At 42.1% G+C, this 23,943-nt stretch overlaps 1 protein-coding gene across 6 annotated transcripts in view; it reads right to left on the bottom strand.

Moving 5' to 3' along the window:
- trps1 (trichorhinophalangeal syndrome I) overlaps positions 1 to 23,943 on the bottom strand; it is a 102,222-nt gene that overhangs the window by 54,072 nt on the left and 24,207 nt on the right. For all 6 annotated transcript variants that reach the window (XM_060897551.1, XM_060897552.1, XM_060897550.1 and 3 more), the window contains 3 exons: positions 21,359 to 22,191; positions 17,119 to 18,182; positions 4,661 to 5,261 (listed from right to left, as the gene is read on the bottom strand). In XM_060897551.1, coding sequence (XP_060753534.1) covers positions 4,661 to 5,261; positions 17,119 to 18,182; positions 21,359 to 22,191 — 2,498 coding nt within the window. The remainder of the gene's footprint in view (positions 1 to 4,660; positions 5,262 to 17,118; positions 18,183 to 21,358; positions 22,192 to 23,943) is intronic.

Below are 23,943 nucleotides of genomic sequence, written 5' to 3'. Positions count from 1 at the left end.
GTATTCATCGGGATATCTGGACTAATCAGTCTCAGTCATGTGGGCAGGCCTGACCTGGAGGCCGAGCAGAGAAATGCAGAGCAGAAAAGCACAGTTGGAGGTCACCACACATGAAGACGAGTCATCTTAATATGAGAGCGGGGATGGACCCCAGAGTCAGCTCTCAGCCAGCTCTACACCTCATACACGTCTGCACACTCACTTTTGGTCAATATGACTCAAACAGATTGTAATCGGGCCGTGCTGAAGTCTTTAAGGCCGAAGGCCAGCTTCTGACGCCTCACTGGGGAACTCTTTCAGCCCAGGATCCAGAGAATGGAAAATTCATGACTTTTTTTTTTTTTAACTGAAAGGTCTATGAGACAGAAAATCTTTTGTCATTTGATAGTTTGATGTAAATTGTTGCTGATGGGAAATCACATTAACTGCAGCATATGTAACCCCTGTATCTGACTGACTTACAGTAGTGTTTTTGAGGGGAAAAGGTTTTGTAATTCAAAAACTAAACTTAAGCATTTCCTCAGTACAGTGCTGCCTTTAGGGCTTTTTCTTTTGCCTTTTTCACACTATTGACAGGACAAAGAAAGTACTGGTTACATGAACCTTTATTCAAACAGTTTTTGGAGGACAAAGCGGAACTTTAGTCAAATAAAAGAAGGAGAAATGTGAACACTGGATGGTCACATACACAGAGCCGGGGTGTCAAATCCCCTCCAAATAAAAATAAAATCATAAAGGATCAGATCTTCTCTCTGACGGTCTACAGGTAAAGCCGAAAAGTGAATATTTTTTTATGCAGGTTGCTAAGGGCAGAAAAGCACTTTATGGTGAATATTTTTCTTTGTTTTAGTGAACAATGAACCTGGCGACACGCAGCTATCCGTCCAAATGTGCGATCTGCACAAGACACAACGAGACGCTGTGCAGTGAACTAGAGTAAAACAACTGGGTTACCGAGAGCGGGCTGTGGACATCCTGTGGAATTTGGAACTATGCTGTTTTGGTGGGTTGCTGTTGTGGAGGAAAAATGGGTCTATGAACATCAGGCGTTGATGAAGTATTCCATCATGTACACTGCAGTTGTGGAAATGATCAATTCCGAAGTCACCAGCAGCTTAGAGTGCACAAGTAGTTAGGCAGGCTGCCACGGTTGCCATGACAACCTCCTCACTGAATCATCATTTGAAGGAAACACCTACCTAGGAATCGAAATACGTGATTGCAGTACTTTCTAGGGGAAGTTCCGATATTGCCACATGGTGATGCCCCGTAATGTGAGAAGTGTTTTCATAAACCTCTTTTGCAATATGAAAAGGCAGTGAATTAAGGAATATGAAACTTATTGGGTGTTTTGAGATGGTGTTGAAGCAATCATAAGTGCATATATGTCCTATATGAAAGCAAAAGAGCTAGAGTAGAATATTAACCATCACTTTACATCACTTTCCGCAGAGAAATTCGGGGAAAAAACAAGAGAGAAGGGAGGAGTAACAATGATGTGTAATATGGAAACAATAACTTTTTTTTTTATCATGCAGAAACAAATGAATCGTTTGATTAGAGCCTGCATGACTACTGAGATCAAGAGCAAGAAGCTGAACAAGAAAACAGTAATGAGCACGAACACTGGCATTACAAAATATAATTAAAAGCCAACAGGCTGTTTTCTAATGAAGAGTCCTTCAGGGATGAATAAATAAATTAGTCCCTCTGTCTTGTGTTTGGTCCTCTAAACCAGAAGCTGCATGGTGGTTTCGGTTAATCATTGTGCCCTAGACTGGGCTGCTATCCAGGATGAACTTGTGAGTTTGGGAGAAATTAGTTTCAAAAAGCCCATGAATAAATACAGAAAAACTGTTTAATGTGGAAACTTAGATCTTGAGGGTGTCTGCATGGAAAAATGCAAACGGCCCACCAGATGTCTTCACATTATCTTATTTCTGAATGACACCATTTTTTTTTTTTATCCAAAAGTTCCAGAAGTGTTTCCAAATCTTTTTCAAAAAACGTCACTATTTTCCCTGAATGCAAACAGAGCCAAGGCTCATCATGGTATCTCTTATCTGTCTGCTCGTTTCATTTTAATCCGTTGATGTGTTCAACACAGACATTCTCAGCTCACGCCTGTTAAGCTTCTCCGAGTTCTGGCTAAAGACCGGGTTCTTCCGGTTCTTCTGTGCTGTGCCCCTCCCTTATTAGCCTGGTTTTATAAAGTGTGATGGTGACTCACACGACAAGTCATGGTAACTTAAAAAATATTGTGATGGACCTTAAAGCTCTTCTGAGTCCCATTAAACCCATACTGGCACAAAAAAAAGGAATTTAAAAAATGTGATTCAACGTTTCCTGAAAACTGGAGCACAGCCTCCACCCGCGCTCAAATGCTTCATACAGTCAGCGACACGCCTCAGCTAATGACTGAACCACAGAAAGCACCACACCCGAGCCTTGCTCTTCCGGAGCCATCTGGGCAGACATGCAGCAGTAGGGTAATTCAGAGTCACAGAATTGACTAATTGTGGTTAGTTTTTTTGTTGTTTTCTTCTTTCATTTCACTGTTTAAAGTGTTTACCTATTTGTACACAGGTACAGCACAGTTTAACCACAGACAAGTCTGCAAACGGAAGTTTGCTCGAATTGTTCGCGTGCACCACCACAATGTGTGTACACAATGATATTCACCAGAACTAGCCCATGAAATGTACCACTTAATTAGGCAAGCCATTTTTATACATAATTGCAACCAGGCATTCTTAGTATCCATCTGAAGCAATTAAACCCTCAGCTTACTCTCTAGAAATTATTTGTTGTAAAGTATATTATTAAGTGATTTAGTATCTACAATGGAAAGCTATGCAGTTACAAGAGTGAGAAATGTCAGTGGGATTTAAGGGTTTAATTAAGCAATAGATACTGTATATCCTAGCTTATGACTTGGCCACACGTCTTTACAACATGTTTAATGACACAAAAATTGTGGTTACAGGTGCAAAATCAAGAATTTTGTCTTATAAAAAAAAAAAAAGAATTTTAGCACCGGAAAAATATTTTTATACTACTAGATTCAATTGCCTTTTAGACAGACGGTACACTAAAAAGGTTACTCAAGAAGTGCATTAAAAAGTGATTGATCATCCTATTCTGCCTGGTTGCCTGCCGTTTCTTAACAAATTGCCCTTCGTTTTGAGCCAAGCCATTTTGTCAGCGGACAATGGATTCTAAAGTGGAGAAAGTGGGAAGCCATTACTAAAGGCTCGGTGTTAGAGAGACTGACTAAAACATGGCTAAGCTCTGGGACTGGACAGGGGAAGTGATGCAAACTCCTTGACCAAGGCAAATTGTGAGGAACATGTAGCTCATGCAATTAGTCATACACGCTATGTGTTTTTCAGTTGAAAAGTAGACCATGGGTCATTTGCGTTGAAGGATTTTTGAAACTCGACTTCACTAACCATTACCTTAAGTTTGTGTCTGCCGTCAACCTCAGGGATCATCTTCAACATCATCTAGCTCTGATACTATTTATCTAAAACACAATGCACCAGAAGTATTTGCTAAACTAACCAAGCCACTATGACAGAACAATAGCATCATTCATTCAGTATGATTTGCGTAACTACACGTGTAAAACATGTTGGATTGAAGGATGACGAAGGCAGACGTACACATATATTACTTTACAGCTAGATCTGGTTTGATTCAGACGTACGGTAGTTCTGCTAGACTTCTAGCTAACGTCACTGTGTGATCTATTTGCTAATTGGGAAGCTGAGCTGTTGCAATGTTTTGTTTTCTTTGGCAATGTGTGTTCTTGGTATCCTGTTTAATTAAGTCAGAATGTGTTCCGTTGCATGTGTGTATATGGTTGGTCGTGTGATATCTGGAAATGAAATCCTGGTATAGCAATTTCTGTATGAGACTTGAGGTGACAACTTATGATGAAACTGTTTACTTAATGGTGAGAGTACAGAAATTCAAGAAGAACAGCAGCATACAGATAGCTACAGGAAGCAGACAATCAAAACATGAGCTCTTCCCTGTGGTTGAGACATAAACTGAGTGCATCATGTGCTATGTAGACTGCTTTTTTGTTTGTCATGTGTTCTTTGGTAAAGGCCAAATGAAGGATGTATTTCATGTTATCCTCTCCTTGTGTGCTGTGCTGAGTCTTTATCAGCATGTTTATAGCTCTGTGCTGTGGAGAGCTCTCTCAAATAGATGGACCCTATGTTAAGGCATCAGAGAGCAGTCAAGAGCCTGCACAAACAACTGACCTCACTAAAAATACAAACAAGAACCAACATTCACATATATGTTCACACAGTGACACACACACACACACACACACACACACACACACACACAGAGAGTAAGAAAAAGCGAATGAAAGAGAAAAAATAAAACATCTAGGCTTGGGATAAATAAAATACCCAGCTTCAGGTGAGTGCTGGAAAGAATTAACTGATTGCTGTTGTTCTGGACTGTGTCCCTTCATTGTACCAGAACAGTCAGGCATTGTGTACACAATACCATGCACACACTGTCAGCGGGGATAAAGCAATCAAATGTTTAGAGAAGATGGATAATTCTACAGTTATTTAGGGAAAGAATTTGGATCAAATGGAGGAGCTGGACAGATGGAGAGTGTCGAGGACCTTACCCGCAGGAGTGATTGTGACTCTTCCTTGGCACTCTTGCCCTCTGTCGAACTGGGGTACTGCTGCCCTGACTTCTCAGCTGCTGTGCCTGATGGCGTACCCTGCAGGTAGCCCTTGGCATCTGCACTGAGACTGAACACCAAGCCCGGCGAGTCTCTGAGTACAGCCGCACCTTTCTGTTGCTGCTCCTGTGGGACCGAGGTGGAGTTTAGCAACCCTAGTGTAACGTGAGGGAACGGTGCAGGACTTCCCCGCAGCACCTCTCCCACTCGCTCCTTGGGCACCCAGAGCATTCCCTGGATTTGCTGCTCTGTCCCTCCTCGGGTCTCAGGCCAGGACCTCTCCTTCTCTTTCTCGTCAAGGGCTTCGGTTTTGACGGCCTCGGCCGGTCTGGCCTCTGGGGGCACCAAGCTATAGAGCTTTAGGTCGCTTTTACTCTCCTCTTTAATGCGGAGAGTGGAGGGGGCGGAGCAGCCATTGGCAGGGGCGGAGCCTGGCTCACCGGTGTCTTGGCAATGGACCGAGTTGAAGTGATCAAGCAGGGAGGTGGTGTCGGCCGCCGTGAAGCTGCAGTGGCGGCATCGGCAGCAGCCGTGAACCCTCCTGGACATGGAGAGAACAAAAGAGAAAAAAATAAAGAGAAAGGTCGTGAGAGACATAAGCAGAGGTATGTTTAACACAAAAACAGACCCTAATACAAAACACCTGAGAAAAAGAGGTTATAGTGTGCACAGGTTTTCGATCAATAGTAAAACCTTCCTTCGCATGTTGATGCTGTATATTTTGTGATGCTTTTCTGCTTACTACAGATGTAAAAAGTGGTTATCAATGTTTCCTTAGCCCTGATGTCCATTTGAACCACTCTCTTCAGACCTCTCTCATTAACAACCTTTTTTTTTTTCGCAGAAGAGCAGCCGGGTTACTGCTTTATTTGTTTGTTTGATTTTAGCAACATTTTGTGTAGGCTGTTGTGAGTGTTAACTGTCACTCATGGGCTGTTTCTGCATTATTGGCTGACTGGATAACTGCCTTGAATGTGCAAATGTCCCTAATATACTAAATGTACACTCTTGACTATTTCCCACATACTACACAATGGGCATGTACGTAAACATCACTCATATATCTGGTGCTTTGACTCCTGCCTCTCTGCCTGAGGTCTGGATTACTTTAATGCTGTATTAGTGGTCTGCTTTTTCCCTTTTAATAAATACAAAGCAATAGGACGGTGAAAGAGTTCCAAGCTATTTGCAAACGTGTGGCAAATAAATAGTCTGAACTTTAACTAAATGACTATGTGATATTACTCCTGGATTTCAAAACGATTTCCTTTGTGCTCGGCCGTCCCATGTCCTGCCATCCATTACGAGCCAATGCAACCGAATTCCCGTCTAAATTCAGCAAACACATTAAGATGAAAATCAAACCTGACTTTGAAAACTTCTGTTTATTTTACAATCGTTCATTGCTATGGTTGGAATTTAGCCACTGATCAATATCTTGTATGATATGTTCTGAATGTAAAAGCACAGCAGAAGAGGCTGGTATGAGTTCTATTAAAAGTTTAAAGTAAAAACAACAGCCTAGAGTGATTTTTTTTTTGTTGTTTGTCTGTTTTTTAAGACATCCTTTTTTTAAGTCATCCTCAATGCATTTCCTTTCATCCTAAAACAAACCTTTGAAATATTAGGTTTCATTTCCTAATAGAGACTTGCTTAGTGGTTCCCGTTAGACGTGTTCGACGTCTCTATTGATTTAAAAAGGTTTACCAAAGTCCACTGGATCTTGAGTGGGTTACTGAGCAATGATGTATATTTGGAGTGAGATTATTTAGTCACCTTAAATATAACTATATAGAATTTGGAGATAAGCATCATGCGCTGTGATATTAACCCATTTCAAAATTATTATTATTATCGATTATTACAAAGGGATGTTTTCCCCCCCAGGCACTAGGGCTCGGAAACTTTCCTTCAGCAAACGTGTCCCAGCTTAGTTTTGCTTAAAGTTTCCTGTTTATTAAGACGCCACATTTCAATACATAATTATGTTGGCTTTGTAGAAGCCAACATTCTGATTTCCTTTATAAGCTTATTATTATTATTATTATTATTATTATTATTATTATTATTATTATTATTATTATTATTATTATTATTATGTTGGCTGTGTAGAAGCCAACATTCTGATTTCCGTTATAAGTTGCTTATTATTATTATTATTATTATTATTATTATTATTATTATTATTATTATTATTATTATTATTATTATGTTGGCTTTGTAGAAGCCAACATTCTGTTTTCCTATTTAAGCTTAGACAAAAATGTATAAAATTTAATGCGGCCTAGACCTTTCGAGCCACATGCACCAGATTCGGCTATGTTGTAGATGCTGGTCTGAAGTTTGTTGCTATTACTTTTCTAAGCGATCTGAGTACCGGTACTTCCGGTACCGGGTCTCAAAATGGCCTTTTTTCCCATAGACTCCCATTATAAATTTGGAGGTTTATAACCAAGCAAGCTTTCGAACTATCTACACCAAACTCAGCCAGCTCCTTTAGGGTGATACTCTGAACAAAGGTTTAAATAGGTGTACCGACTGGCCTTCCGGTTGTGCCGCAGCCCCGCCCCCAAAATATGCAAAATCAAAAATCTTTTTACAACATGGACATGTGACGTATCAAAACACTCAGAACAATAAGGGGAACTTCCTCTCGTGTATTCTGATGACGTCACGTGACGTCACATGATGTCATATGAAAATCAAAAATTAGCAAAACATGGATAAGTGACATATCAAAACAATCAGCCCAATGTGGGGAACTTCCTCAGGAGTATTTGGATGATGTCACATGCTTGTCTCTGCTTACCTCCAAATGTTTTGGCAACCTAGCTTTCTGTCCACTTGCCTCCAAAAGCAACACTAACCCTTATGTCCACTTGCCTCCAAAAGCAACACTAACCCTTATGTCCACTTGCCTCCAAAAGCAACACTAACCCTTATGTCCACTTGCCTCCAAAAGCAACACTAACCCTTATGTCCACTTGCCTCCAAAAGCAACACTAACCCTTATGTCCACTTGCCTCCAAAAGCAACACTAACCCTTATGTCCACTTGCCTCCAAAAGCAACACTAACCCTTATGTCCACTTGCCTCCAAAAGCAACACTAACCCTTATGTCCACTTGCCTCCAAAAGCAACACTAACCCTTATGTCCACTTGCCTCCAAAAGCAACACTAACCCTTATGTCCACTTGCCTCCAAAAAGCACCATCCGTCAAAGCCAACATCAAAGTTTGTCGCGACGAACTTTACAAATCTAGTTATTATTATTCTTCTTAGCCACAAATTTATCAAGAGTAACTCGTCCTAGGGCTTTCGAGCCACATGCACCAAATTCGGATATGTCGTAGACCCTGGTCTGAAGTTTGTTGCTACTACTTTTCTAAGCGATCGGAATTCCGGCATTCCCGGTACGGAAGCTCAAAGTGGCCTTTTTTCGTATCCACTTCCATTATAAATTTTGGAGGTTTATAACTCGGCTTTAGGACGTTACTCCGGACAAAGTTCCGGACTCGGCGTTCCGACGGAACTTTCGGTTTTCCCGTAGTCGACGATGGAACGTCCCATAGACTTGAATGGGGAATTCCTAAAATTCCTCTAAGCTTTCACACACGCAGCGTGCGCAGAGCTCAGGCACGGCTTCTCTCCTGTGTTCTATGCAGTATAATAATAAGTAGAATCCCATAATGACTGCAGTATTGACATGAAATGTCCAAACCCTCAGTAGCCACTTTTTGCCAAAAGTATTGGCACCCCACCGGGTATACTGGTGACGTCACGTGTAGCCCCGCCCCAGAATAAGCGAAATCAAAAATGAGCACAATATGGACATGTCATATATCAAAACACTCAGCCCAATGAGGGGAACTGCCCCACGTGTATTTTGGTCACGTCACGTGATGTCACGTGTATAGCCCCGCCCCCAAAATAAGCGAAATCAAAAATTTGCACAACATGGACATGTGACATATCAAAACACTCAGCCCAATGAGGGGAAGTGCCTCACGTGTGTTATGGTCACGTCACGTCACGTGTAGCCCCGCCCCCAAAATAAGCGAAATCAAAAATTTGCACAACATGGACATGTGACATATCAAAACACTCAGCACAATGAGGGGAACTGCCCCACGTGTATTTTGGTCACGTCACGTGACGTCACGTGTAGCCCCGCCCCCAAAATAAGCGAAATCAAAAATTAGCACAACATGGACATGTCATATATCAAAACACTCAGCCCAATGAAGGGAAGTGCCTCACGTGTGTTATGGTCACATCACGTCACGTGTCGTCACGTGTCATCACGTGAAAATAAAAAATTTGCACAACACGGACATGTGACATATCAAAACACTCAGCCCAATGAGGGGAAGTGCCTCACGTGTGTTATGGTCACGTCACGTCACGTGTCGTCACGTGTCATCACGTGAAAATAAAAAATTTGCACAACATGGACATGTGACATATCAAAACACTCAGCACAATGAGGGGAACTGCCTCATGGGTATTCGGATCATGTCACATGCTCATGTCTGCTCGCCTCCAAAAGTATTGGCACCCTAGCGGTCCAGTAGCTTTCACAATCTTTCTGTCCACTTGCCTCCAAAAGTAACACTAACCCTTATGTCCACTCGCCTCCAAAAAGCACCGGCCTTTGCGAATACTTGCACCGTCAAAGCCAACATCAAAGTTTGTCTCGACGAACTTTACAAATCTAGTTCAATACTCAAACTTTTCCAAAAAAAAAAAAAAAAAAAAAAAAAACAGATAGCAAAGAAAATGTAGAGATTAGTATTAGTATTAAATACTGTATGCACTTATTGTTGATTTCATCTGGCTAAAAGGATGCAGCACAGACAGAAACACAAAGGCTCTTTGGAAAGCAGAACTGAAAACCTGTCTGCTACGAGAGAGCAAAAAAGACAGATAAAGAGATGGTGAGTATAGCAATCCAGCTAAAAGCTCCTTGGGTAGTCAATATAGAGAGAAGCAGTCCAAGTCTAGACTTCTAGTGCTGGCATGTCAGCATCAGGCCTGAAAGCTGCCTCATTCAGGGTGACAGAGAAAGAGAGAAAGAGAGAGAGAGAGCGTGTTCCTTATAATGCAGACACGAGTGATGTGATTGAGCTTAACTGGACAACTGATATGTTATGTTCTCTAAAGCTGCTTTGAGACATTGTCCATTGTTAAAAGCGTTATACAAATAAATTAGAATTTGAATATGTGTCACAGAGAGAGTAAGAAGGTCTGGGAGGGAAGAGAGGGAGCGGAACAGCCCCGGTACGTCATCTCAGCTCGGTACTAATTGAGGGGCCGGTAGGAAAACTGCTTTTCATCAGTGCTGCTGCCCACCCTTCCCAGCATGCACCGAGAAAATTGCTTCTGCTAAGACACTCAGTGATGGTGGCACATCAAACGCTTCAGCTCACAGCTTTCAAGGTTCAACAGCAAGGTGTACACACACACACACAGGCTGTAATTCTCCAGCACACTGTTCACAATGTAAAACAGACATCATGCACAAAACACATAACACCACGTTTACATGCGAATAAATGAAAGACAACAGACAGATGTTTATATGTACATGTTGTAAATCAGCACATCACTTGTCTTTAAGTGACACCATTTAAGTAAAAGTTACTCATTGTTCATATTCATGTTTTTTTTCCTACCTAGTTGCCATCAGAACAAACACTCACCCGAGGACATTTACTGCATTAAGCTCTGAATGTAGATCCTAGGACAGAGTGTGCTGCTGGTTTTACATGCACGCCCTTTTCATTATTCTGTAAAAATGTGTGTTTTTGCACAAAGCCCAGCCTGCTTCCAACATAACTCAGCCTCCTCACTTACTGTAACCCCAATGACAAGAAACACAAATATTTTTCCTGACCCCAAAACTCAGAATTGATCACTTACTGGGCTGAAGAGAGAGAGAGAGCAAGAGAGAGTGTGTGTATGTGTATGTGCATGTGTGCGAGTGTGTGCATGTGCATGCATGTGTGAGTGTATGTATGTGCATGTGTGTGCATGTGCGAATGTGTGCATGTGTGTGTATGTGCCTGTGTGTGTGTGTGTATGTGTGCGAGTGTGTGTATGTGCATGTGTGTGTATGTGCGTGTGTGCATGTGTCTGTGTGTATGTGCATGTGTGCGAGTGTGTGTGTGTGCATGTGTGTGTATGTGCGTGTGTGCATGTGTCTGTGCATGTGTGCGAGTGTGTGTATGTGCATGTGTGTGTATGTGCATGTGTCTGTGTGTATGTGCATGTGTGCGAGTGTGTGTATGTGCATGTGTGTGTATGTGCATGTGTGCATGTGTCTGTGTGTGTATGTGCATGTGTGCGAGTGTGTGTATGTGTGTGTATGTGCATGTGTCTGTATGTGCGTGTGCGAGTGTGTGTATGTGCGAGTGTGTGTATGTGCATGTGTGTGTATGTGCATGTGCGCGTGCGCATGTGCGAGTGTGTGTGCGCGTGTGTGTGTGTGTGTGTGTGTGTGTGTGTGTGTCTGCCTGTTAGCTGACAGGACAGCTAGCTGCCATGGAGTCCTGTTTCAGTCCATACTGATTAAAGACATTAAAGACGCTTTAGTTGGTGCAGACAAATACAGAATCTGCCTTTCTGCTCTGAAACACCAGGCACACAGACGTTCACGGAATTAAAGAAAAAAAAACAAAAAAAAGGAAACAAGAAATGAATTCAGAACATGACTCATATTATATGTAATTAGTTTGTCTAATGTACATTTGCTTCATCTTGTTTCTTCTGTTTATTTGCACTGCTTGTTTAACAGAGTTTTTCCAGCATGAAAATTGCAATTTAGGCTACAATTTAATTAGCTCAGATGCTCGGTAATCCTCGACTCCAACTGGAGTTTATGTGCGGTGTAATTCCTAACTTCATAAACCAAATGAGATAAAAACGACTTGACAAAACAAACGAGAGTAAAAGCATGTACGCTCCCAGAGAGCAAATGTTTAGACACTTGGGACTAAAGGTATATTTAATACCTCAGGATCCAGTGACAGATTATATAAACAGAAGAAAATAAATAATAAATACAAAACAAGACATACAGAAATGTGTTGCTGATTATTCAGATTTCAAAATGTTTCTTTAATAAGCCGATGTTTCTTTGATTCAATTTTAGAACTAATTGAATACGGCTCCAAGTTACAAAATTGTACATATTTTATTATTATGCATTGAAAACTCTGTGTGTGTGTGTGTGTGTGTGTGTGTCTTCGTTCTCATCCATACAGTGTAACACGTGTTTTTTGGTTTGCTTGGTGTTTTTTTGTGGTAAAGGTAAAGAAAAAAGCAATAATTCATATAATCAGCAACAGTGGATGTGAGACACATGCACACACACACACACACACACACACGAGCACACACATGCATACACGAGCGCACACACACACATGCACACGAGCACACACACATGCACATGCAGACACACAAACACACACATTCGCATTTGTTTTACTATCCTTCCACTGCTACAATCCTTAATGCAGCTAATGAATGCCATGCTGTTCCTCTAACCTTTTGGCTCTTTTTTTTTAATGTCAGCTATTCTTAATGTCCTTTAATGTCAGTCACACTTTCTCCTCACACTCTGCCAGCCATCCTTCTTCATCTTGGCTCTTCAGTGTTTCCGTCAGACCTTAATGTTTCTGAGGGCACGAGCTGAGGCACAAACAGTGTGACTGCACAAACCCAGCCAAACGCTCTGCACCCTAACCGCCTGAAGCACCTGGGCAACAGCTGCAGCCAGCTGTTTCCAAACACAGTGTGGGTGGTTGTGCACTAGTTCTCAACACTATCATTTCTCGGTGCATGTGATCGAAGGCACTCCATGAACAGAGAAAAAAAACAAGTGCTGAATCAAAACTCTGATCTAATTGGCAGGAAAAAAAAAAAACAGAAAAGTCTCTAAAGCAATATCCACGCCAATACTGGTACTGAGTGGCAGTAATTAGAGCTTTTGAAAATGAAAACCCCTTTAGCTACGCTCTAGTGCACTCATTGAATACTGGCATTTTACGGGACAGGGGTGGAGTGGGCAGTGTACAGCCCGCTGAATCACACCAGTGTGACTTGCCCTATCCACATGACATCACACAGGAAATGGAAAGTTGGGCACAGCACGAGTCGCCCGCCTGCCTGTCCTCCTTAAAGGAAAGGACAGAGAGAGAACTAGAAAAGGTGACAGGTGGCTTCTTTAAAGTTGTGCCGTCTTTGAACAAAGGCGACGTTTTCAATGTGTTTGGAAAAGCATTAGCGGAAAAAGAAAGCTGTGGAACTGCTCAACTAGTGTCAGAATCTCAAGGTGGAAACTGAGCAAAACTGTACTCGTTGGCAAAGTGCTGCGGAACAAGAGGAATAAATCATGCAGTAATTGGAAAAGAATCAGCTTTGAGGATTGAGTTCCACACAGAAATGATAGCATATGAGAAGGAGTTCATTAATACGTAGAAACCTGCAAACTTCTGTCGGATAACAGCAGGTCCTGAGGTGCTTTATTCCTCTCACACCACACCAAGACAATTTGCCAAAGGATTTATGCAGGATTTAACGTCCTAATAAACAAAGCCTTCATGCTATTTCACTAGTAATCTTAAGAACTTCCACAAAACAAGTCAGTTCCGGTTATCGCTCATGTTATCGCAGCTATAAATAGATGTTCCTTCACCAACCTCATTTTTTTTCCTTTCAAAGATGAGGAAAAAAAAGCAACTCGTCTTGTTCATACAACCCGGAAAGCACTTCTTCTCTGTCCTGAAGACTCAGGACTCAAAACTTCTTCCATAAACAATACCTAAACATCTTAACAGCAAGTAAACAACTTTCTTTGTTAAATAACTTCAACAATCATTAGATTAAATCGTCCTTCATACGAGTCCACGTGAATGAGCTGTGATGAGAAACACGTCGGCGATGTTGCTGGATGAATTACAGTCAGAGACGGTAGATGAAGCTTCTGATTCAAGAGATCGTGTGACACAAAGAGAAGGTCTTACAGCACGTCACGGAAAGTAGTTCCGTCTGTAACATGAACGATAAATGATGATTCACACGCCTGCTCTAATATGTTATCGTTTCTATAGTAACAGCTCAGTCACTGGGACTCGGCTGGCAGACAGACGCATAATCTGAGATTAATAATAAACGGAATTTTTAAAAATGTGCTGCTGTTTAATAAAGTAATACGTGGTGATGTTTATAGAGAGAGAGAGAGAGAGAGAGAGAGAGAGAGAGAGAGAGACAGACAGACAGACAGAGAAAGAGGGATGAGTAAGTAAATAAGTAAGTTGGAGCTGGTGATGGAATAACATTTATCATGACTACAGCTATGATGAGAAGAGAAACTAACTCGTCTATCTGACATTCCTGAGCAATAAATATGTAAAAATGTGTGACGTATTATTCATTAATAAATTTGTCATCGGAAACACTTGCAAATCGCCGTGGTGTAAGCGGAGTAACACACTCCAGACCATGTGGTTAGAGAATAATGCACTTCGGAGCGGTAAGGGTGGTCCGTCTGTGTTAATCTGTATCACACACATACACATGCACGTGTACACCCACACCGCCCCGAGTGGATTATTTTCACATCACCGCAATGTCGTGTGTTATTCATTATTTACTCGACATCTCCTGACCAACCAGAATCGAGCATTCGCCAGCCCTGTGCTGTACAATACATCATGTGCATTAAGCATTAGCATTCATCCTGGTGTTCGTCTCTCTCCTGAGTCTCGTGTGAAATATATCACGTGTGCGAGTTGATAGTGGAAGGCTACATCACTATCGGCCCCATAGTTGCGATGGGTGACGGACGCCGACCGGGGCGCTCGTGTATGAAATTCTACAGAGCACGACACTCAAGAAGGTCTCACCCATACACTCCCAGACTGTACAAAGACCTAACAAACAGATCACATCCTGAACAGTTATAAAGCACTAAGACTCATCAGCATGGGCAGAGCAACATGAACATGAAGACTACGCTCACACGGTGCAGGGTGTGAGGTGAGGAGTTAGGAATCTCCAGGGAAGCTGCACAGGTCTCATTTCTCCGTCCTCGCAAGAAGCTTGGAATACAAACAAGACCTTATTCAGCATGTCTCCACACACCGCCGACAAACAGCCACTTTACTTAGACCAGCATTACTCTGCAGCCAGCTGAAACAACCGGCCCTGGGCTACACACACCGTGGCGGGTCATACACATGCTCCGAGACGCGTGTTTGGGTCTGTGTGCAAGTGTGTGTGTGTGTGTGCACGTGTGGATGAAGGATGGGAGGAACGGGCGAGATCCGTCACATCCGAGTGAGCAAATAACAAGTGCATCTAAAGGGTCTTTAAGGAAACACGCTCCAAACTCCAAAGTGAATCCATCTGCTATATACAACAGTAGAGAATTTTTCAGGCAAGTTGAAAGTGGCAGACCCTGTATTTAATTATGCACAAGAACTCGAACGTCGCTCATGGCACACAGTCCTACAGGAATTGCCTGAAAAACGAATTACAGCGATAAATCATTGTTCCATGAGTGGTGTTTCCATGGTAGAGGCAGCAGCGCTAATTATTGTTTCATCATAAATGGGCAAATTAACATTTTTTAAAATGCTATTTAAAGTGGTGCAACATTGGCAGAATGGGTCTTGCATAATATAACCATGATCGCTATGACGATTTCAAAATTTAGGCCAATGAAAAAGATTTGGAAAAAATCTGGGGAAAAAAAAATAAATAAATATAGACGCAAGAAATCGTCATTAAAAAAAATTATATAATTATGAAAAATAATAATGATAATATAATCATTTAAAATATAAGGTATTTAAATAGTATTATACTTGTAATGTAATATTCATGAAAAAAGAAGAAGCAGCAATTTTTAGAAAGAAGCCATTTACAACCTTGTCACACACAGACATGTTTTGTCCAGTCATTTAAGCATCAATGTAACATACCAGAGAACAAAAAAGAGACGTTACACCACAGTCTAATTTGGTGAACTTTACACATTGTCAAAAAAAAAAAAAAAACAAAAACAAGGATGCACCTTTTTCCTAAGCAGCTGTGTGAGGATCTGAACCCATAGCCACAGCCTTCTTCCCTCATTTCCCTCTGTTTTAGCATGTGGTGGCTGAACATAAAGCAGTTCACACACCACGGCCAAAGGCTTTAAACCACTACCGTGATTACTGCTGTAACACAACATAACCTACACCGAGGAAGGGAAAAACAGCAGCAGCCTTTAACAATCTGCTAGTCTCTAAAACGCTGCACTTATTTAAACCGTTAAGACCAAAGCGCTCCTTTACGTCAGTGTGCTGCTAGTTGGTTAAAAAAACAATACAAATAGAAATTAGATATGGAACATGGAAAAGCACAAATTATTAAAAATGTCTGGGTAAATTTCAATCTCCACATCTCTGGATAGTCAGGTAAGTGTTTGTGAACTGAAAAAAGTTTATTAAAATCTCCTAAAGTTGTAAAGTAAAGAAAACGTAAATGGATCATAGGGAGCTAATGTAATAACATATTGGATATAAACACAAAATGACAAACACTGTGTAAGAATGGTGTTCTAATGTCAAACACGGGGATTAAGCTGCGCACACACAGCGTGGAATTAACAACGTGAATTTCTGGAGTCAAACAGTTAAATATAAATTGCGGTGCACGTGAAGTCGTTTTATCTATAAATCAAACCACGACATGCCTGTAAAGTATGGCAGAAAATACCCAAATAATTGAGATCTTATGTTGAGGTAGAGCTCTACGATGCCCGTCCTTGAGCAAAACATTCCCCATAAAGCTATTATAAGGGAAAGCATTTCTCTATAATGGCTTAAGGGATTTCATACAGAAAATTCTCCTTCTCACACACAGATATTTGGCTCAAAGGCAAGTTAAATGAAAACCAATGAAGGGAACGGTTTTAAAAGCAGATCGAATTACCTGATGTTTAACGTTGCGGATTTATTCTGCGAGCCTTGCTTTAACTTAAGGCATGGAGCAACAGTGAGGGGAAATCTGTTGCTTATTAGTAAAAAAAGCAATATTGGTGCATCACAACAACAGATAGTCTAATCACATCATGCGTGATTTGATTATCTGTAATCTTAACGATGGCTTCAGCATCCCAGCCTCTGAGTGAAGACTGCTGGGGCCTAAAGAGAAGAAAACTGAGCCAGGAGGTGAATGTGCTCTCATTGTGGTACTGAGAGATCATTGTCTTAATTCACAGCAGCTTTCAAAATAAAAAAAAAAGAAACAAAAAATGTTAAATCTCTTAAAAGTCGACTGAATTCTGCTTATTAAGATAAAGACAACTCCTTTTAACCTGCTGACTGTTGACAGTGTGCTATTACCTGTAGTGACGGAAAATTTCCTCCTCCACCTCGGTGTAGAAGTTGCATCTGGTGCAGGCGTACTCTCCGTGCTGACCCCGGCCTCCTGCCTCACCTGTCACCTCGTCTTCAGGCTTGGCATCCAGCAAGGAGCGGGGAGCGTGGGCGCTGTCGTAGTGCAGCAGCAGCAGGTCCACGTCAGTGGAAGAGAAGGTGCACTGATCACACAGGTGGGTGACTGTGGCCCGGGGAGGTGGTGTGGTACCACCAATGGGTGTGAGCTGCAGCAGGAGCATGGCGCAGTGAGGGCACGAGCTCCTGCGACAAGCAAACGGGTACGAGACATCGCCCAGGTGCTTGTCGGGGCTGCAAAGGCCACGTGGGCACAGCGGGCAATGCTTGATTGCGCACTTATGGATGCTGTGCACCCTCTGGTAGTGGCGCAGCAGCGGAGCCACCACAATCACCTCAGGCCCGTGGTTCATGGAGTAGCGGAAGTCACAGAACTGGCAGTTGTAGCTGGTCACCACTGTCTCTGAGTCAGCGCCTGCCGCTGCCTTGCCACTCTGGTTTTCCTTCCTCTTCGCATTTAGATCTCCCTCTTTGGCTTTTCTCTCTTTCTCCCCTGGACTGCTGTCTAGCCCTGCAGCCTGGCAGTGGCGCTTGTCATAGTGTTCCAGCAGTCTTGAGGAGCTGGACGCCTCACAGCTGAAGCTGCAGTACTTGCACCAGTAATATGCCGCAGGTACATCAGTACCGGAAGGCCGGATCGGCACCGAGTACCCAGCCACCGAGTCGTCCTCCGCTCGAACCGCCACCCGCTCCGCCCACGTGCCTGGCTCCTCCAATCCTGACCATGGAGTGCAGTTTCCCTTTGCCTCCATGGCCTTATCTTCAGGGCTATTGATACCCAGCGGAGGGTTCTTCATCTTGTTCGGGTGGGCAGCCAGGAAGTGCTGCTCAAGCTCCACTGACGAACTACCCATGTACGTGAAGTTGCAGAATTTGCAGCGAAAATACTTGGTGTTACCCTGACAGTCTGGTGTCTTCCTTCCAATGCCTATGAAGGTGCCCGCTAATGTCACCTAGTAGCAGGAGAAAGAGGTGGAGAAGGAGAGGGGGGGGGATGAAGGGAGAGAGTAAGAGAGAATATGAGACAGAGGGAAAAAAAATTAAAAAAATTACAGATCCACAGTTTCAGAATTATACTGGCACATTATGCTTCAGACAACAGATGGATCGTTTTCAGTAATGTTTCCAATCTGACAGAAGAAGCAGCAGTTTTCTGTGCGCAAATGCAAAATCATGCCGGTTTAAGGGTTTTTATCACTTTTCAGTGGGAATTTGATAACCATTCAGTCTGCAAGATGGAACAATTTGAAGCTTGTGACACTTTCTTAGGCATGAAGCAACAGTGCATGAAAATGCAAAATGGTAGTGTTAAGTTTTACCACACACCGCTACTGAAATGAATAAAGAGAGGCATGAAATCACTGATGAGATGCTTTTACATGAGGGAACAATTAAAAAGAGCTCATTTGGTAATGTGATAGAAAGCATAAAAAATAGATTTTAAAAAACAGTACACCAGTTATTTTAAGAAATGTTAGAAGAAACACACATCTAACATGTATTATGTATTATGGGGTTTATAACAACCTTAAACCTTCAATCTAAACAAATGACAAAAAATAAAACAAATGCATATCTAAAGCCCAACAAGCATGAAGTGTATATAACTCCTCCTCCTCTTAATAATAATAATAATAATAATAAATAATATTAATACTCTTACATAATTCAATTCAGCGGGACAGTCAAGAATAAATAAATAATATAATAATAACAAGAAGAAGAATAAATAATAACTAAATAAAATAACGAATGATATGGATGCTTGGCAAAAAAGTCAACATTAATAAAAGTTACTTTCGAATAATTAGATATTATGTTAGATATATAAAAATTAAATAGACAATGAATAAATTATATTAAAAATAAAAACAATGATAACAATGATAACAATAATAATAATAATAATAAACAACAACTCTAGCATGTTTGTCAGCTTTCAGAGACCTGATGATGATGGACCTATATCCTCACATGCCCTGTAATCACTCACCTTCAGGATGAAGACTAAATAATCCTGGCATATCGCTGTGAAGTCTTGTTCTTACTAGCAGCCGATGTTCGAGCTGGTGTTTAGGAGATGATTAAACAAATCACTGCACCTGTACTTCCCAACAGACTCGTGCTCCAAACATCCACATAAATCACAGCCGTGTGAGAGCTACAGACTCCATCTGATGTCTGGATTCAGGCCACGAGCACATCCACTGCATTATTAATGGATTCATTTTAAAGCAGGTGATGTGTGGCCCTCTATGGTGTGAAAATGAGTTTGTTCAAGCAGAGGAAAAAAAGGCAGCTCTCCTCAGGTGCGTGCAAAGGCTTTACACTGCGATTGTTTGCTTTTTGTCTTGTTCGCTCAAAGTTAGGGTGATCGCAGCAAATACCAAAAATAGAAATGGTAACAATGGAAACAATACAATACAAAGAGTGACTTGAATGGAGGTTCCTGAGAAAGACAAAGAGCACACTCAGCCCTGCAGGATGTTCTCTCCCTGATCGCTACTGTACCACTAGTTAATCCAGGACGTGTGTTCGCCCAATCAGAATGAAAGAGTTAGCACTCTCCTCCAGGCATGCACCTGTTAGCAACGGCTCGCTTCAGCATGTATTAGCCTTGACTCTGCCTGACTGCAAAAGGACGAGACCTTCCCAGTAAAATGGAAGGAAATTGCAGCACGAATCATATACAGAACATACTGCAAACAGGCTGAGAGAGGACAAGCAGCGGGTTTTGTGGACGGAAAGCCGCACGTGAAAAGAGATGCATTAAGAAAAGCACAATGTGTCCCAGAAGCATTCATACTGTATGTTTCAGGGAGGTATTTATCGAACAGGTCATGACCTAATATTCCACGGAAAATTCACGCCGCTCCCAGCAGGCACATAATATGATGCCAACAGCCATGGTAAATCAACAGGTATTAATCTGTTTTAATAGATATAGAGATTTTTGAATGCTTTTTATTACAAATACTATTTATGCAAGTTTCAACTGAAGCCGTACTGATGCTGAATCTTTCTGCCCCTACTTTTACTTACAGTAAAAAGTAAAAATGTAGAGATTCCTTCCAGAGTACTAAAATTCCCAGACAGCTCAAAATCTCAATTTATACAAAAAAAAAACTGAAGGAAAAAGAGGCTTTTATTTCCTCAAATCTACGGTTTTAAAAAAAAAAACAAAAAAAAGGGATGTTTAAACTTTTAGATCATTTCTGGTAATCAAAAAGAAAAGAAAGAAATGTGGGGGGGAAAGTTTGGCCTGCTTCAGAAGCGGAGCTACATTAAAGTCATTACGGCCTGTCGGTCCGTAGCCGCTGCCAGACGGGACCCGGCGTGGCGAAGCGTGGCGAAGGCCAAGCGCCATCCTTCAGCTCATTCTGTAGGAACAGTGGAGTTAAATATGCCAGTCAAACTGTAAACACGACATTGGTGAAGTGGAGAGCAAAACCGCAGTGAAAGCTGGGCAGATAAATAGCTATGACATCTGTTCATTACCCATCGTTTAAAATAAATTGACTCTCCTGTTTTTACTGGCTCGCCTCGCCCGACTTCCCTACGCTCTTTTTCCCCCCTTTTCATTGGCTAAATGAGAAATCGCAGTCGTTCGTATTACAGCATGGAAAATTCCACTCGGAATGAATACTGAATAAAGATTTATTATTCCCTTTTTAAAGGTTTACACAGTATAATGACAATTTGTGAACCTGGAAGTTAAATTAAAAAAAAAAAAAGAAGACAGAGGCATTTGAGGAATAAAGCAGGACTTTTCTGCTTTTTGGGAGTATTTATGAAAATGAAATTAGCTTTGACAGCTTCTGCTTGTAATTTTAACTAGCCTCGCTCAGATACGGCCATAATTACCATCCTCTCATAAAATAAATCACGCAAAAATGTTCAACAGCAGTGAGCTGTTCTTGAACTGTTTATTGTTAAATGGTGGAGATTTTATTTTGCTGTTGTTTTTTGATGGATTCTGCTGAAAAGGATTTTGCTGTAGGTAAAAAAAAAGGGTGCTGTAACATGATCAGCACGTGTGTGTGTGTGTATGTGTGTATGTGTGTGTATGTGTGTGTGTGTGTGTGTGTGTGATGCTTTAAGTGAATATGGTGTGTTAAGCAGTGATTACCTGAACATCATAGGTGCCGTTGAGGAGCGAGGCTCTGGGCGAGCCTGGGTCAGCGGTGACACCTGGGTTCCTGCTGCCGTCTTTGCCGTGGCTTTGACTTTGAAACTGCGGCATGTTGTGCAAAGCGAGGATCCTGCTGTCGAGCTCGGCGTCGTGCCGTGTGCGGTTGTGCAAGCCCAGGTGGTACTTGCGGAAGTGCTTGATGAGGTCGGCCGGGTCGTTGCCGTAGTAGCCGTACCCACAAATGTTGCACTTAAAATCCTGTAGCTTGGGAGAGGATGAGGATGAGGAGGAAGAAGACGGAGGGGGAGCCCCGCTCTCGGCTCTCGGAGGGCTAGACGCCTCGTCGCTAGGCCTGTGTGGCTGAAGTGGGTGGAGGGAGAGCCGAGGGAGCTCGGATCCGTCCTCGCCCTCTATGTGAAGGCTTTCAGTACCGGGCGGCACTAGAGGACTGTGGGTAGACTCCCTTTCCTCGCCGTTGCTGGCACAGGTCTGTACAATGACGCGTGCTTCTGGCCCCCTGCGCAGTGACGAATGTCTCCGAGTCTCCACTCCACCCTTAACGGCTTCACCCTCTCCGTCGGGACTTTGGCCGCGGTCTGATCGTGTCGGCGAGGCATCATCGTTTTCTGTCTGCTGGTAATGAACGCCAGGAGTGTCTGGTTTCACGGAGCCGGGGGAGCCTGGCTCGGACCGCTCCTCGGGAACCGAGGCCTCGCTGCCAGCCGCCTCGCCACTCTCCGGACCCGCAGCCTCCGCTATCGTCGCCGCTTCGCCTTCGTCTTCTTCTCCACCGAAGCTTCTCAAAGGAGGATTCTTTTTCCGCACCATATCTGAAAGGCAGCGAGAGACAAGCGGCAATGTTTAGTGACTTTTAAGGCAAGTCGTAAGTCGTATATCGTAAGGTATCGATACGATATACCATACACCGACCATTGTCCACGTTCACCGTTCTCGATATAAATATCAATTTTCATTGTTCTTTCATTCACCCCAAACTAAATTCTTCAAAGAAGTGATCTGCTCACAACGAGCGTTCTAATACGTCTTCCGTCTCAACCCATAACATAAACACCTAATATCAGACTTTAGCCAGGCTTTGTTATTGATAATATAACACTGTTCCTTTGTGTCATACGTTTGGCACGAGGGCACCCGTTTTACCCAGTGTACCAAGTCACCCAGATGAGATGTAGAAAAAACAAAGTAGAATTTATAACCTAACTTGTGAAAGGTAATTACCATCAGCATTCACTGAGGTCATCGAGGCATGTTTGCTCGCAGAAGACCATGAAGGTTAAACTCGGAATTCTCATTAAAAAGACTTTCCTTTGACATAAACTACACTGTAACACGTTGTCAAACAGATTTACTATGGATGCAAATGAACACCATGTAGCATTTAGCTCTTGTTATATACGAGTGTTTGAGTGTGTTGCCTAGTTTCGCTCGTTCTCGTGATCGTTCTCATGATTTAACTGATTTGGGGCCATGCTCATTTCTTCAGAAAACGATACAGAGCAATTTCCTTATTTAGGCAAATGGGCATTAAATAAAGCAATTTGTGTTTGCTGGAGGGACGACGCCTTAACCAGGGCTGTGTTCAGAAAAGCCTCGGGAAAATCTAATCTGAACCAACAGCTCATAAATTTCACCACACCCGCATCTATCATTCCATCGCCAATTCTTTCACAATCCATTCACATGGGATATGATAAAGTCGAAACACACACACACACACACACACACACACACACACACACACACACATACACACACATACACACACACACACACACACACACACACATACACACACATACACACATACACACACATACACACACATACACACACATACACACACACTGCTTGGACCTCTCTACGCTCCAGCTTTCTGAGTTCAAAGTATTTGATATCAGTGGTGCTTTTATTAAAACTGATTTATGAGAGAAATCAGGCTGAAGTTTGAAGCTTTCTCTTCTTCTTGCTGTTTTTCTGTAGTTACAAGATTGCATTCCTAAAGCTTCCAAACTGCACATTATTAGTGGCATGGCACAAAGCATCATATTAGAGTGTCTGCGGGGCAAGATAAACCCACATTAGTGACACGATGACTGATCTAAAGTGAGCGGCAGTGCTGAGAAGCGTCGTGTATAAACACAACCTTCGTTCCGGCTCAGCCTACAAATGCATGCCTCCGCATTTTTTTTTTTGTTTTTATATTTCAATAAACTCTTGATCAGTGTGTAACCCCATGCAAAATTTATACGCTGACTTTAATCAAATATAAGACTGAGCTCTCGTTTAAACCGTTGTTTATTACCTGAATCAAAAGTGCTTTCTTTCTCATTACCCGCTCTCACTCACACACACACACACACACACACACACACAATTTTATTCATTTTACAAATAAATTATAGGCAGTGCATGGGCTCACCAGAGCAGGTGATTTAGCATAAAAATGTCTTCACTTGAAAATAATAATAATAATAAAAAAAGAATAACGTTTTAAAAAATGTAGTCATTTTTGATATGCACGAAGTAATTCCATTAAAACTCCAGGGGGGAATCTAAGACAA

This window comes from Tachysurus vachellii, chromosome 21 (genome assembly GCF_030014155.1).
Source record: "Tachysurus vachellii isolate PV-2020 chromosome 21, HZAU_Pvac_v1, whole genome shotgun sequence".
Lineage (NCBI taxonomy): Eukaryota > Metazoa > Chordata > Actinopteri > Siluriformes > Bagridae > Tachysurus > Tachysurus vachellii.
The sequence above is the reverse complement of the archived record's forward strand: the minus strand, read 5'-3'. Positions and strand labels throughout refer to the sequence as shown.